General features: G+C 36.4%; 1 protein-coding gene across 6 annotated transcripts in view; it reads left to right on the forward strand.

Annotated features, from left to right (window-relative positions):
- FUT8 (fucosyltransferase 8) overlaps positions 1-14,804 on the forward strand; it is a 277,408-nt gene that overhangs the window by 184,961 nt on the left and 77,643 nt on the right. For all 6 annotated transcript variants that reach the window (XM_014735643.3, XM_005605246.4, XM_070249598.1 and 3 more), the window contains 2 exons: positions 1,527-1,642; positions 1,759-1,921. In XM_014735643.3, the coding sequence (XP_014591129.1) occupies positions 1,527-1,642; positions 1,759-1,921 (279 nt within the window). The remainder of the gene's footprint in view (positions 1-1,526; positions 1,643-1,758; positions 1,922-14,804) is intronic.

Below are 14,804 nucleotides of genomic sequence, written 5' to 3' on the forward strand. Positions count from 1 at the left end.
TGATAAAGTTTATTGCCAGACACTGTGCTAAGTACTTTTATAGACATTTTCTCGTTTAAATGGATTTTGGAAGAAAAATCAGCCGTTATTTAATCTGCACGATAATTTTGCAAAGGCATATATACACGTGTAATATACAACAGGGATATGTTCTGAGAAATGTTTCGTTAGGCGATTTCATCATTGTGCAAACATCATAGAGTGTGCTTACACAAACCTAGATGGTATAGCCTACTACACACCTGGGCTATATGGTACTAATCTTATGGGACCACCGTTGTATATGTGGTCCATCATTGACAGAAATGTCCTTATTTGGTTGATGACTGTGTATATATTAGTTTCCTGTTGCTGCTGTAATGGATGTCACAAACTTCGTGGCTTAAAACAATTGAAATTTATTCTCTTACGGTTTGGGAGGGCAGAAGTGTGAAGTGAGTTTCACTGGGCCAAAGCCAAGGTGTCAGCGGGGCCACATTCTCTAGGGAATCTCTAGGGGAGAGTTTGTTTCCTTCCCTGTTCTGGGTTCTGAAGCTGCATTCCTTACATCTGTTGCTCATGACCCCTTCCTCCATCTTCGGAGGTAATAGCCGCATCACCTTCTTCTCTTGTGTAGTATGATCTCTCCCTTCCTCCCTCTTACGAGCACATCTGTGATTACAGTTATGGCCCACCTGGAAGAGCCAAGACGCTCCCCATCTCAAGATCCTTAACTTAATCACACATTGCAAGTTTCTTTTGCTGTATAATGTAGCATTTACAGGTTCTAGGATTATGATGTAGATATCTTTAATGGCCAAAAGGAGTACAGAATACTTCCAAAAATCACGTAAAAACAGAACACGTTAGAAACAAGAACAGTTTGGAAAGAAGTTGTACAGATAGGTTGATAATGTGAGCAAGAGATCTTGGAGTTCCTCTGCTATATTCCAACATTTTATAGTATTGACTGATATTTTACATGTCTGATAGAAACAAGCAAGATATTAATCTTCAGTTTTTTTCTGTATACTTCATCTTCTACTTTTGTCTTTCCCTTCCCAATAAAACCAATGCTTAGTAATCTGAGGTTATGAGTTCATGAATTGGAGCATAGATTTATATAGCCTGATGTTATGATTATTTTAGAAATAATTTGTATTTGCTATTTGAACACAGACACATGTTCAGATATGTGCTTTCTTATTCCCTTTAAGCCTTTTCATCACCCTCTCCTTCATGTTTGTTTTTCTCAACACTAATGAAGAATTGACTACTTTGCCACTGAGCTTTAGGAGACAGTTCTAAAGTTTCCTTAATTCCTAGAAGATCATATATTTCTCAGCTAGATTATTTTTTTCTGCTTTTGTTCAGTTTCATTCCAGTGTTTTATACCTTTGGAGAGAAAATTTCATTTGGTAATTCTAATATATTGTGTGGTTCTGTTTCTTCTTGAGTTACCAATAAATGTGTTATAGCAAAGTAAGCATGTATTTTATTGCATACTTTATAAGCTAAATGTTTACTTTTTTTCCCCTGAACTACAGGATACCAGAAGGCCCTATTGATCAGGGTCCAGCTTCAGGAAGGGTTCGTGCTTTAGAAGAACAGCTTGTCAAGGCCAAAGAACAGATTGAAAATTATAAGAAACAAACTAGAAATGGTAAGTGATTATACAGTGTTTTTTCTCTTCAGTATATTGATATTAGCACAAATAGTTGAAAATTCCCTTTCATCAAAATGTTGGAAATGCCAATACTCTCTGTTCTCTGACTGCAGGTCTGGGGAAGGATCATGAAATCCTAAGGAGGAGGATTGAAAATGGAGTTAAAGAGCTCTGGTTTTTCCTACAAAGTGAATTGAAGAAATTAAAGAATTTAGAAGGAGATGAACTCCAAAGACATGCAGATGAATTTCTGTCAGATTTGGGACATCATGAAAGGTACTATTCTTCCTTTGCATTTCATTTGGGCTTTGGTAAAGGTTATAATCTAAGAATGGGAAACTGAAACTTCTGTTAATTTCCCTGCTGGATGGTAAGTATCTACCATGTTTAGGAGCAGGAGAGCAGCTGAGGTCTCAAAGGACAATAATTGCCAAATGTGGCTCATCAACTAAAATATATGACACGAGAATATTATTTAAAATGTATGTTTAGCAATCTTTGTACCCTAAGTGAACTCTGAAGATAGTGGTGTCAGCTCACAATATGTTAAAATATCTTCCTGTACATTTCCTTCATGTACAATCAATATTTGAAGTGAAGAGTACAGTTTTACATTACAGTACATTGGAACTCATACTGAAGCTGGTCGTTGTATTTCTAATTCAAATATTAAAAACTTTAAAATAGCACCTTTTTAGGGTTTCTAATTAAAGGTTTAACAAGTTTTTGATTAAAAAGGAGCATCCTGTTAATTACCCTTCCATTTAGTTGCTGGAAAGAAGAACCTGGAATCTGCCTAAATTTGTTTCTCCTGTCTGCACATTTCCAAAAATATGCAGTTTATCTTCCATAGTGAAGAAAACATCTTGGTGCTGATGTGTTCATGCAGAACAAAATGTATCTGAGAGTCATTATAGATACAGTGAAACTTGTCCTTAGGCCTGTTATTTTTATAAGTCTGTATTCCCAGTAGGATTCTGATGGCAATTACTGTCTCATTAGTGAACAATAAAAGAAAAATTGTTATATTAACACAAGCTACCACTGTGAAGAGGAAGAGAATTATCCCACAACCAAGAAATTCATATACATTAACATCATCAGCAACATTGTAGTGACTTTGAAAAATTGCTCTGCTATTTTAAGTGAAAGTACAAATAGAATCTATCAGTTTATTGGAATCATTTTAGCATTAATGAATCTACAGAAATAAGATGGCATAAATTTCAAGGGGCACTGACTTATTAGACCACACGTTCAGCAGTCCCTTTGAAATTTTTAGCCTAGCTTGCAGTCAAGCCATACTAGTCCATTAGACCAAATGCTGACTAATTCCATCCTTAACGCTTCTCTACCCTAAAGCTGATTCTAGGTACCAAGATTCTGTTAATTGGAGCTGTGTGCTGGTGTGCTTTGCTTATTGCAGTATTATAGGAAAATGCAGATCTGAAGAGGATTTGAGTTGGGTAGACTATGTGGTATTTTAAGGAGAATTTTGGCTATTGACTTCTGATGGAAAGTTTAATGTTAAAGTTTGAGTAATTTTAATTAAATTACTTGAGAATTTAATGTTAAGGTCTTTTCTAAATTAAAATACTTGTTTAAAGAATTATTTTGTGCACATAATTTTTACATATGTTTTGTGGCTATGTGTAGAAATGGAAAAACTATGTGCAAATGAAAAAAGTTAAGCCGTGAAAAGTTGATGTAAATCAGTGTTAAATTTTTTGTAAGTTGAATTCCATTTTAGATATATTATGATTCTTGACACTACCTTTTAATATATGTTAAATAATAATATTTCACTGAAAATGCAAATGGAAAGGTACTCAAGTCAATTTCTTTTGCTGTCTTAAGCAGAAATTATAATAAACTTGGGATACAGCTTCACTGGGTAGTAATTTGACTCCAGGCAGCAGATTAGAATTCAGTGATACAAATAATGAGCAAAGGACAGCCAAACATTAGAGCCTTTAAAGTAATGAATGTACAAACAGAAAGGATTAGCATGTATACAGAGTATGCCGTCTTACTGATAATTTTCAAGATCCTTAAGTGTAGGAATTAAAATCAAAACAGACTTTTATGTTTGCCTCTGGTAATTTTTACATTACACAGAAATCTCCATTTCATTTTTACACTTGCCCAAATCATAGTGTATAGATTGCCTCTAGACTGAAAGCCTATGTTCTCTGAGAAAATGGAGGTTGAGTCAGTTTCCTTGTTCAGATTTCCCTATGAATCGCTCATCATTTTTTGGTTCACAATGGCATCAATTATAGGGAAAAAACTTAAGGGCTTTTGTTTCTTCAGAAGGGGTTTCTTTCCTTCAGAGAACTTTGTTCTGATGGAAACATTGATCCTCTTTTTTTTTTCCTTTCTAAACCAGCTTTGCTATGGCATTATTTATATACAATAAAATGTACATATTTTAGTCTGTAGTTCTATGAGTTTTGACAAATGCTCACAGTTTTGTATTGCTCGTATTTTAGTCTGTGGTTCTGTGAGTTTTGACAAATGCTTACCACCAATCTCAAGATCACAGGACATTGCTACTGCCGCAAGAAGTTTCCTCATGCCCTTTTGTAGTCAGCATCTCCCACACCATTTGCCCCGGCGATCTGTTTCTTATCCTCATAATTTTGCCTTTCCCAGAATTTTGTGTAAATTCAATCATATACTATGTAGCTTTTTGAGCATGGTTTCTTTCACTTGGCATAAACATTTTGAGGTTCACCCATGTTGTTTTGTGTATTGGCAGTTCATTCCTTTTTATTGCTAAGTAATATTCCATTGTATGGATGTACCACAATTAGTTTATCCATCGACTGATTGAAGAACATTTGGGTTGTTTTCCATTTTTTGGTGGTTATGAATAAAGCCACTATAAATATTAACATACACATTTTTGTGGAAATGTTTTCATTTCTTTTGGATTAATATTTAGGAGTGGGATTGATGGGCCATATGTTGAGTGTGTGTTTACTTTTATAAGATACTACCAAACTGTTTTCCTAAATGATGATACTATTTTGCATTCTCACCAGCAATACATAAGAGTGCCAGTTGCTCTGAATCCTTAACCACACTTGGTTTCGTCAGTTTTTACATTTTTCCCCCACCATTCTAATAGGAGTATTAGCGGTGTGTCATTACGGTTTTAATTTGCATTTCCTTACTAATGATATTGAGCATCTTTTTAGTGTCCTTATTTGCCATTCACATATCATCCTTGATAAAGTGTCTGTTCAGATCACATGGTTAATTTTGGGGGGAATTGTTTGTCTTATTATTGAACTATAAACATTCTTCCTTTATTTGGGATACAAGTCTTCCTGGTGCATTGTAGAAAGCTCATTCTGAGAGCCCTATGAAGGAAAGCCTGGTGTCAGGAAATTAGAAGGGTTTTGTAGAAGTCCAAGTAATGACAGTGAGTTTCTGGACCTGTGTAGTTGCCGGAGGGATAGAGAAAAAGGGAAAAATAGAAATATGAAGAATAGAAGCTGCAGGACTTGGTGACTGATTCAATGTGGGGAGATGGGGGAGTCAAAAGTAACTGAGGACTTGTATTTTGCTAGAAGGATAGCTTTCATAAATGGAGATCATTGTTTCTTGTGTAGTAATTTGGCTTTTCTCCCTGACAAAGTGTAATCTCCTGATGACTGGAACACTTAAGTTCAACATCTTCTGTACCTCACAGTGCTAAGCACTCACTATTTAGTTAGGTTTCAGTAAGTTATCTTTTTTATTGGGTGGGGAGGCAGATATGTGCATTCTTTGGCTGATTGTTCCACACTCTACTTTGTGCCTTTTTGTAAAAACAGAATCTTATTCCATTGAAAGATAAAGAAAATTACATAATTGAGGTAAAAATATTCTCCAATAATTGAGATCCCAAAAGTTGTAAAGAGCAAGTTACAGGAGATAAGTCATTTACCCCTGAGTAAAACTGGAAGCTCTAGTTAATTTTTTAACAGTGGGTTCTGCAAAAGAGAGGGTGTCTGTTAGAAGTCAAGGAGTGTGTAGAGGAGGAAACGGGGGGGCGGAGCTAAAGCATTCTCAGGGGTCCTGCTGATAGGCAGCATGGAGCTAGAAGAGAGGACATGGAAGTATTTTTATACTCAGTGCCCTTAACTTCATGTTTGATTCACTCTGGAGGATTTAAGTGATACCTGTATCTGAAAGTGGTCTTAACACAGTTATACATGAAGCCCTAAAAGTATCATAGTGTTTCTGATTTGGAATGTAATTCTGATGCTGAGAATTGAAGAATGGACTTTCTTTGAATTGAATGTGCATGATAAAAAATAATGTTGCTTACTAAATGTATCTAATCATTTGTTTACATTTCAATTGTGTGCATGGGGGAGATTTTAAGTGCATCTCTAAATTTGTTAAAATTAAAAAAGAAAAAAACTTTGCCTCACCTTAAAATCATTAAAGTTGTAACAGCCAGAGAACTACTTTAGATTTCATTTCTTATTCTATGGTGCTACTGTTCTTGAAAGGAGAGAAGAAATAGTAAAATGAATATGGAACATTGTTTTCTTTGATGACTCTTGGGGTCAAGCCATCTACTTGCTTTGTAAACAAAACTGGAACTTCAGTTGAATATTGAAAAAAAATGTATCCTAATTTGTTTTTATACATTTTTCTTACTCAGCTTTCATTGCCTGTTAGGCCTTATACCTTTATGTAATAAGTAAAGTTGCACATCTTTCATTTTAATTCTTCAAAAGGTAATAGACCATACTGAAAGTACCTAAGTCAGAAATCTTTTTATATATATCACCATGTATTAGATTTTGCTTTATTTGTGTGAACAACATGAATAGTTTATTGCACTGTTATTATGGAAGGTATATTTTTAACTAAGTCAATTTTAAGAGCAGAACTCCTTATTTTCTAAACAAATTTCCTAGAACTCTAATATAAGAAAACTAAATGTTGACTAAATCACAAGTATTCCTAATGTCCTTAATTGTCACTTAAGTAGAAAAACTTAAATTTCCAAATATTTTAACTAATAGAGTCTCATGGTCATAGACGTATGAAGCAATTTGAAATGCAGTACTTACCATCTGATAGAGGCGTGTCTTACAAAACAGTCTCTTCCCAACACATAGGTAAATTAGAAAGTCAGTGGGGAAGGCAAAAGCGCTCTGTTTAATGGTTAAGAATTTTTATGTGTTGTTATTTCGTTAGTGCCGTTGAGTCAATGTAAAGGTCGCTGATTCCTAGTGAGCCTGTGTACAGCAGAGCAGAGCCCTGCCCAGTCTTTTTGCACTGTCCTCTTGTTGTCCAGCGCTACATCAGACAATGCTCTGCTGCGTTTTCGTGGCCAATTTTTTCAAAAGTGGATGGCTAGGTCCTTCTTTCTTGTATGTCTTAGTCTGGAAGCTCTGCTGGAACCTGTCCACCATCCACCCTGGGTGACCCCCTGATATTTTAAATACTGGTTGCAAAGCTTGCAGAATCACAGCAACACCCAGTCACCACAGTGTGACCAGAAAATGAACCCAGGCTGCAGTGCTGAGAGCCCCGAATCTTAACTACCAGACAACGAGTGCTGGCATCATTGTTATTACTGCATTGTTTTTCAAACTTCAACAAGGCATCAAGATCACCTGGAGGATCACCTGGAGGTTTTTTTTGGTGAGGAGGATTGTCCCTGAGCTAACATCTGTTGCTGATCTTCCTCTGTTTAGTATGTGGGACACCGCTTGATGAGCAGTGTGTGGGTCTGCGCTCAGGATCCGAACCTGGGAACTGGGGGCTGCTGAAGCAGTGTGTGCGAACTTAACCACTACATCACTGGGCCGGCCCCTGGAGGGCTTCTTAAAACATGGATTGCTAAATCCAATCTCTAGAGTTTCTGATTCAGGCGGTCTGGAGTGGTGCCTGAAAACCTGCATTTCTGATAAGTTCCTAAATGATACTGAAGTTGCTGGTCTTTGAGAACTAAGGCTCTACAGAATCCCTGGTTTTCTTTATGAGTTCACCACTGATAGAGATTATCTCTGTTTCCTGGAAAAAATGGTATTTCTCCCTAAGTTAGTGGGACCTCGTCAGTAAGCTGTGAGGGAAGACTCTTTTCCTTTTCTCCCCACTGATGCTGTTCCTTGTATTGAGGAGACAGTGTGTCTGTTCTGGAATGTGGCTCCCATTGTTCATTACTCAAAATACCAGTTGTTATTGCAGTCTGGAGCCAAATATCATGTGTTCGAATCAGATGCAGCTCACCTGAGATTTTTAGCAAAACCCCATTTACCTGGTTAGCCTATTACTTGGGAGCTAGGAACTAGTAGAGCCTAATCCCTGCCTGTTACCACAGTTGGCTGACCAACTAGCATTAATTAGTTCTAATTAATTAATTAATTAGTTAGAACTAGCATAAAAAGTTCTGTGGCTTTCAGAGGGTTTTTAAGAATTTAGAGGGGTTGATGGTATAATAAATAAATATAGTGTAGCATATTACTGTTACCTGCTATATTGATCTCAAGTGTTAGTATCACTAGATTTTCAATTGATGGTTTCATTCTACTGATTACGTATGACCATACTTCATAGTAATACAATCAGATTTACCTGCTTCTTTTGATATTATTGATCATGAATTGACTCTGGCTTGTCTCTGAAACACCTAGAGGGAAATCAGCAATTTAGAGGGATTATTTTTGTCATTGTGTGTTTCATTATTTAAGTCGTAATATGGGTTCAGCGCTTGGATTGATGGCCGTATAGCTTTGTCCCTCCACCTCTGAGGATATCATGGAAAGTTTTGTCTTATCATCCTTTGAGGTTGCCCAGAGACATGTTTAACTTAATGACTGTTGCTTTGATTCGTATTGTCATCTTTTTGTTGCCAGTCACCAGTTTATGAAGTAGTTACTGGAGCTGCTGCTTTCTGATTCTTTATTTATTGAGATAACATTGGTTTATGACATTATATAAATTTCAAGTGTACATCGTTATATTTTGACTTCTGTATAGACTAGATCTGTTCCCTACCAAATGTCTAGTTGCCATTCGTCACCGTACAAATGTGCCCCTGTACCTCTTTTACCCTTCCCCTACCTCCCTTCCCCTCTGGTAACCACCAGTCTGTTCCCTGTATCTGTGTGTTTGTTTGTTTGTTTATCTACCGATTGGGAGAAGATATTTGCAAGTCGTATATCCAATGAGGGGTTAAAATCCAAAATATATAAAGAACTCATGCAACTCAACAACAGAAAAACATACAACCCGGTTGAAAAATGGCAGAGGATCTGAACAGAAAGATCCTCTGTTTTCCAAAGAAGATATACAGATGGCTAACAGGCACATGAAAAGATGTTCAGCCTCACTAATTATTAGGGAAATTCAAATCGAAACCACAATGAGATAGCACCTCATGCCCATCAGAATGGCTATTATTAAAAAGACAAGAAATAAGTGTTGGAGAGGATGTGGAGAAAAGGGAGTGTCCCCTCATACACTGCTGGTGGGAATGTAAGTCGGCACAGTCCCTGTGTAAAACAATATAGAGACTCCTCAAAAATTAAAAAGCAGAACTACCAGCCACAGAGCTCGTGAGCTATTTCTCAGTTAAGTTGACTGAAACTATTGAGAAGCAATCTGGTAAAGCAGCAATCTCATCGCCCCTGCTTGCTCTGCAAGCAGTTATTATCATCAGTAACATATAAAGCAGCTTTGCTAAGACTGAGGTCACATGTATTTCCCAAATGTTGAATGATACTCATCGCCAATTATGCTGATAGGCTTTTTACTACTGTGTATAGGGGATTATGTAACAAAGGAAAGAACTTTGAATCAGATGAGGGGTGTGATAGCTGACTTGTTCTAGGGGAAGATTGGTAGGTTAATAGCTTATAGATTTATCTAATCAAAATTGCTGGTCATAACTGTTGTGACCCAGTAGCTTGTTTTTTCACTCTCTTCATAAGGTGGACCCTCCTTGACTCTCTTTTAAAAGTCCAAGAATTGATATTTCCACTTTTGAAAAAAATTAAATTTTGTGAACCTTCAAATCTACTATGTTGTTTATTTCATACACACACACACACAGAGAAAGGAATGAAGATCTTAAGTTCTTTGAGATGTGATTTGATTGAGACTTATATTAAACTGGAATGTAGACACTCTTTTCCAGTTTAATTCCTTTGGACAAAATGCTTCTTTGTGATTGTCTTTCTACTAAGGAATCCAGGCTTATTTTCAAGTGATTCTAGAACATTCCTCCTAATATCCATGGATAAAGGGAGACATTGTCATATGAAGTTGTTCTTATTCTGCTCATCACTTCATCTCTTTCAGCCAGATTATAATTCTCCATCTTCTGTAAGGGAACATTTTCCCCTAAAATAAAGTTTGCATTGGAAGGAGAATATACAGGTGTAAAAAAGTATCTCACCTATGGCCCGAATTCTGTTTTGCCTGCCCCCAATTTACATCTCCTTGGGTGTGATTTCCAAACTCAAGAATGATTTTGACATTAAAAATAATCACTTACTAAGGATTTCCTACATGCCAGTCACTGTGATAAAGGCTCTCCATTCATTATCTTACTTCATCAGCATAGTAATACTATGAGGCAAGCGTTATTTCCTGTTTGATAAATAAAGTTATACTCAGGCCTAGAGAAATTAGCTAGCTTACACAAGTAAGTGACAGAGATGTTTGACTCCAAAATCCTTTCTCTTAATTGCTAAATACTTAGCTTCTCTGAGCTTTATTTTTCTCTTCTACACGTAGGGACATAATTCCTCTATCACAGCATTGTGATCATTAAATGTGGGACAATATATAAAACACTTTCCACAGTGACTGACACATTGTAGATTCTGGTAGGCTCTAGGTTTTCAAGTTGAATAGGCATTTTTTCAGACCTGTCTCCTGGTCACCTTTTTATCCTTTGTACTGCCTGTTTCTGCCAAATAAGGCAGGAGGAAACCAAAGTAAAAGCAGCCTTGGACAAAACCCAGGTAAGTTGTTTTGCCCTTGATCCAGATTTACCTATGGATGAGACTCTGTGGTATAGCCTCCCTTAGTCACATTTACTTCAATAAGTGTTAGTTTCTTCGCCTTGGGATTTTCTTGCTTGAATTACATCTGCTCTGTCCTGGCCCTCAGGGGAATTTCTCTCTTTACACTTTGATTCATGTATAAACAAAATATTCTTCTTGTGGTTCTTCAGTGGCATAATTGAGACAGACTGGAACATTTAAAAAGAGTTTTGTGAATGTTAAAATATAAAAATAGGAAAATTAACAGATAATACAAAGAAAATAAATGGGTAGCCCTGCTTTGGAAGTAGAGGTTTTGATGCCTGTCATAGCTAGCTTTCTCTCAGTGTCATAGGTTCTGTTCTAGTCTACCAGTTATCTTTAGGCCTCTGTATTCCACCTTCAAATGACTAGCACTGTTCTGCTCATACCTTGCCTGGGTTTGTATTTCCCAGGCTTTGATCTGGGCTCAAACCCGGCCTTTAGATTCACCACCCACCGTCTAGATTTTTTGATATCTTCATAGTCAAAACCAAGACAGCCAGATTCCCAGCTTTAGGACAATTCTAGGAGATTTGATTTTGGAGTGAAATCACTGAAAACCCAGCATTTCTGTAGAATGGTTTTCACTTACCGTGTTTCTCAATAATGAGCCACAACTGAAACTTTGTTTAATTATTATCATGTTTTTGTCCAAAAGATGATGAATTTTGCAGGATGGTAACTTCTAAACATTATTGAACCAGCAAAGAACTATTTTGAATTTAAGGTAATTTCCTTGGCTTGTCTTTGTAACATGGTCTCCAAAGGGGAAGCCAAGAAAAAAGGTTTAAAAAGCAAGCTTAATTTTAGCTGACTATTGGAGTAGAGTGACTGACTGCGTTATCACAAAAAAATTAGTGTACTTTTTTTTTTTGGTATTTGGCCTCTACTTATAAATTTGATTTTCCACTTTTCTTGACAGAGATTGGGATGAATGTGAATAATTGCCAAGACTTAGTACTGATGTAACTGGGTAAAAACATTCACTTTTATGTTTTCTAATTTATTAAAAAATACAGAGATCAGCTTTCATTCCTCGTAGTAAAGGAATGGCTTGATTACTATAACATGAAAGCATAAACCATGCCAATTTTTTTATTTCAAAGAATTTCCCCCTCCATATTAGACCTAATGTAGTTTTTACCTGCTTGAGGCTATAATTTAATGCTGTTTGAGTATGTGTATGTTTAATTTAATGTAAAGCCATGCAGAGCATATTGAATTTCCTTTTTTCCTTCAACAAGCGTTTGCTGATTGACTAGTTTTTTCTCTCACTGTATTACATCTCCAGAAACAATAGTGCTGTTTAAACTTGAGGCTTGTGACAAGTTTTGTGATCACTCCTATTTGTTAGGCAGGAAAAGGCAAATGACTACATTTGGATATGTTGAAGTCTATGAAATTTAGAAAATCATGAGTGTGATGAGAGTGATGGGAGAGAGGCTTATAAAACTGAGAAAATAATTTAAATAAACATCCAGCTGGGTCCTATAACACCATTATAGTTAAAGATGTCTCCTGAGTTTCCATGATCAGCTCACACAATTTCACGTGGGTGGCGATTTTTTTCCTCAGTTAACTGTAAAGGAATACTGTAGGCTACATAATAGTCCGTAGACACCTAAGTTTTGTACTGTGAAAAAACTTAAAAGTTGAACCTTTGTTCAGTCTTGTGTAAGGCTGCAAGTTAATTTCTTAGGGAGGCAGTAAGTCGTAAGTTTGATTTTTCTGACTAAAGTTACTCTTTTTCATAAAAAGAAAACGTTTTGAATCTTAGGTGAGAATAATAAATATAAAAATAGATAAAGCATCACATATTAGATTCTCGCCTTGCTTAAAAAGAGTAAACATAGAAATAGTCAAGCTGCAAAGTGTCCTGCATGTGGATAATGTTCACACTTCAAACAAATGTCTAAATGCTTCACAGGTGATCCTTTGTTTTAAAGCATTGTGTAAAGCTATTCGACTCTTAGTTGGGTGAATATTCTAAACTGTGGCTATGATTTTTAATTTTTATTTGTAGCTTATTAATAGTTTTGTTTTATTCAAAGGGGCTTTTAGGTATTCTCTGTTGATTGTGTGTAATTCTAATGGTTTTCTATAATAGTAAATAAGACTTTAGCTTTTTCTGTGGGCTTCATTGCTTTGTTACTAAATGGTTTAGCATCTAGTTAAGAACCAAGAATAAAAGAGACCTGAGACTATGTCATATGCTCCTAGACAAATCACAATTGTTGAGGGCTGGCGTCATCATCTGTTAAATGAGTCCAGGCTGATCAGTTCCTTTCTTGAGGTTGCTAAGGCACTGGGTGTTGGATCATTTTTCTGACTGGCCTCAGTACCACACATTACTGTCACCCTCACCTGAAGAATCCTTCCTCTTAGTTGTAGAATTATTAGTGGGTGCTCTTCAGACACAAGGTGGAAGCTCTGAAACAACTCTCTGAGGCATTCTAACTAGCAGTCTGTTCAGGCTGCTGTAACAAAAATACCACAGACTGGGTGGCTTATAAACAACGGAAATTTATTTTCTCACAGTGCTGGAGGCTGGTAAGTCCAAGATCAAGATGCTGGCAAATTTGGTGTCTGGTGAGGGCTCTCTTTCTGGTTCATAGACAGTGCCTTCTCATTTTGTCCTCACGTGGTGGAAGGGGCTAGGGAGTTCTGTGGGGTCTCTTTTGTAAGAGCACTAATCCCCTTCATAAGGACTCCGCTCTTGGCTTAAGTACCTCCCAAAGGGCCCGCCTTTTAATACCATCACTTTGGGCATTAGGTTTCAATATGTGCGTTTTGAGGGAGACACAAATATCCAGTCTATAAATTACTACTTTGTATGTGTTATCACTAATCCTTAAAAAAAAAACTGTATGGAAAGTATTGTAATACTTATTTTAAAATGAAGTAACTAAGTCTCGGAGTTGTCAAAATAACTTTCTCAGGACACAAAGCTGGTAAGAGGTAGAGCCAAAACGGGGAAATAGGTTTGTCCACCTCCAGAAGCTCTTTCTCCTCTGATTGACTTTCTGATTTTGCGTACTTACATTGAACAGAGTTCACATTTTTGTTCTCTGGAACCCTTACTTTGATATTTGTTAGTGCAGTAGGTAAATGCCTGAGCTTTAGAATCATGCTGCTTGGGTTTGAATTCCCACTCTGCATTCTGAACTTTGTGACTTTGAGCAAATTATTTTACCTCTAAGTGCCTCCCATTCCTTATCTTACAAGGTAGTTGTGAGGATTAAATGAAATAATGTAAAGCACCTAAAATAGGTGTCTGGCCCAGAGCAAGAGCTCAACACCTGTTGTTGTTCTTCTTATTTAATAGCGCAGATCAATTTTCTCTAAGTACTTTTTGAACCTCCAGCTAAATGCTTTATGTTTTTAGTTAATACCGTCATTGTAGGTGGTTTCTAGAAGTGTATGTATGATATATTTTATTTATATATATACTTTTCTGACAAATAAATTTCTAACTTTATAATTTTCACAAGCAAATAATACATCCTTATAAGCATTCCTTGAATAGACGAGTTAAGACGAAGCGTAGAGAATGGGTGAAGCTAGAGCTATAACTAGCTAAGGATTATTCTCCAAACCTCTCTACTGCAAACTTGGATTTGTAAAAGATAAAAATTATCAACATTATCTCATCTAAAATTTTTGAAGATTTTTCTTTTGCTTTTTCATGCATATATCTATTCAAAGATATTAGGTGAAAATTTTCTATGTGATGAGCACTGTTATAAATGCTGATTTAAAAAACAAAACAAAGAATTAAACAAACAAACCCTGCTCTCATGGAGCTTAAATTCTAGTAGGGGGAGAAAGATAATGAAATAAAGAAGTTAATGGTGTATATTAGAAGATGATAATTGCTTGGGGAAAAATAAAGTGGAAAGAGGAGAGAGAAAACCAAGAGATGGTGATAGTGATTGGATGTTGAGTTTTTAAGTGAGATAGTCTGTGAGAAAGCCTTATGGAGAAGGTGACATATGAGCAAAGATTTGAAGGACGTTTGGGTGAATCATGCAGATGTGTATCTGGGAAATGAGCATTCTAGGGGAGGGAAGAGCATATGCAAAGGCCCTGAAGTAGGAACATGCCTGGCATGT

The sequence above is a fragment of the Equus caballus genome, chromosome 24 (assembly GCF_041296265.1).
Source record: "Equus caballus isolate H_3958 breed thoroughbred chromosome 24, TB-T2T, whole genome shotgun sequence".
Lineage (NCBI taxonomy): Eukaryota > Metazoa > Chordata > Mammalia > Perissodactyla > Equidae > Equus > Equus caballus.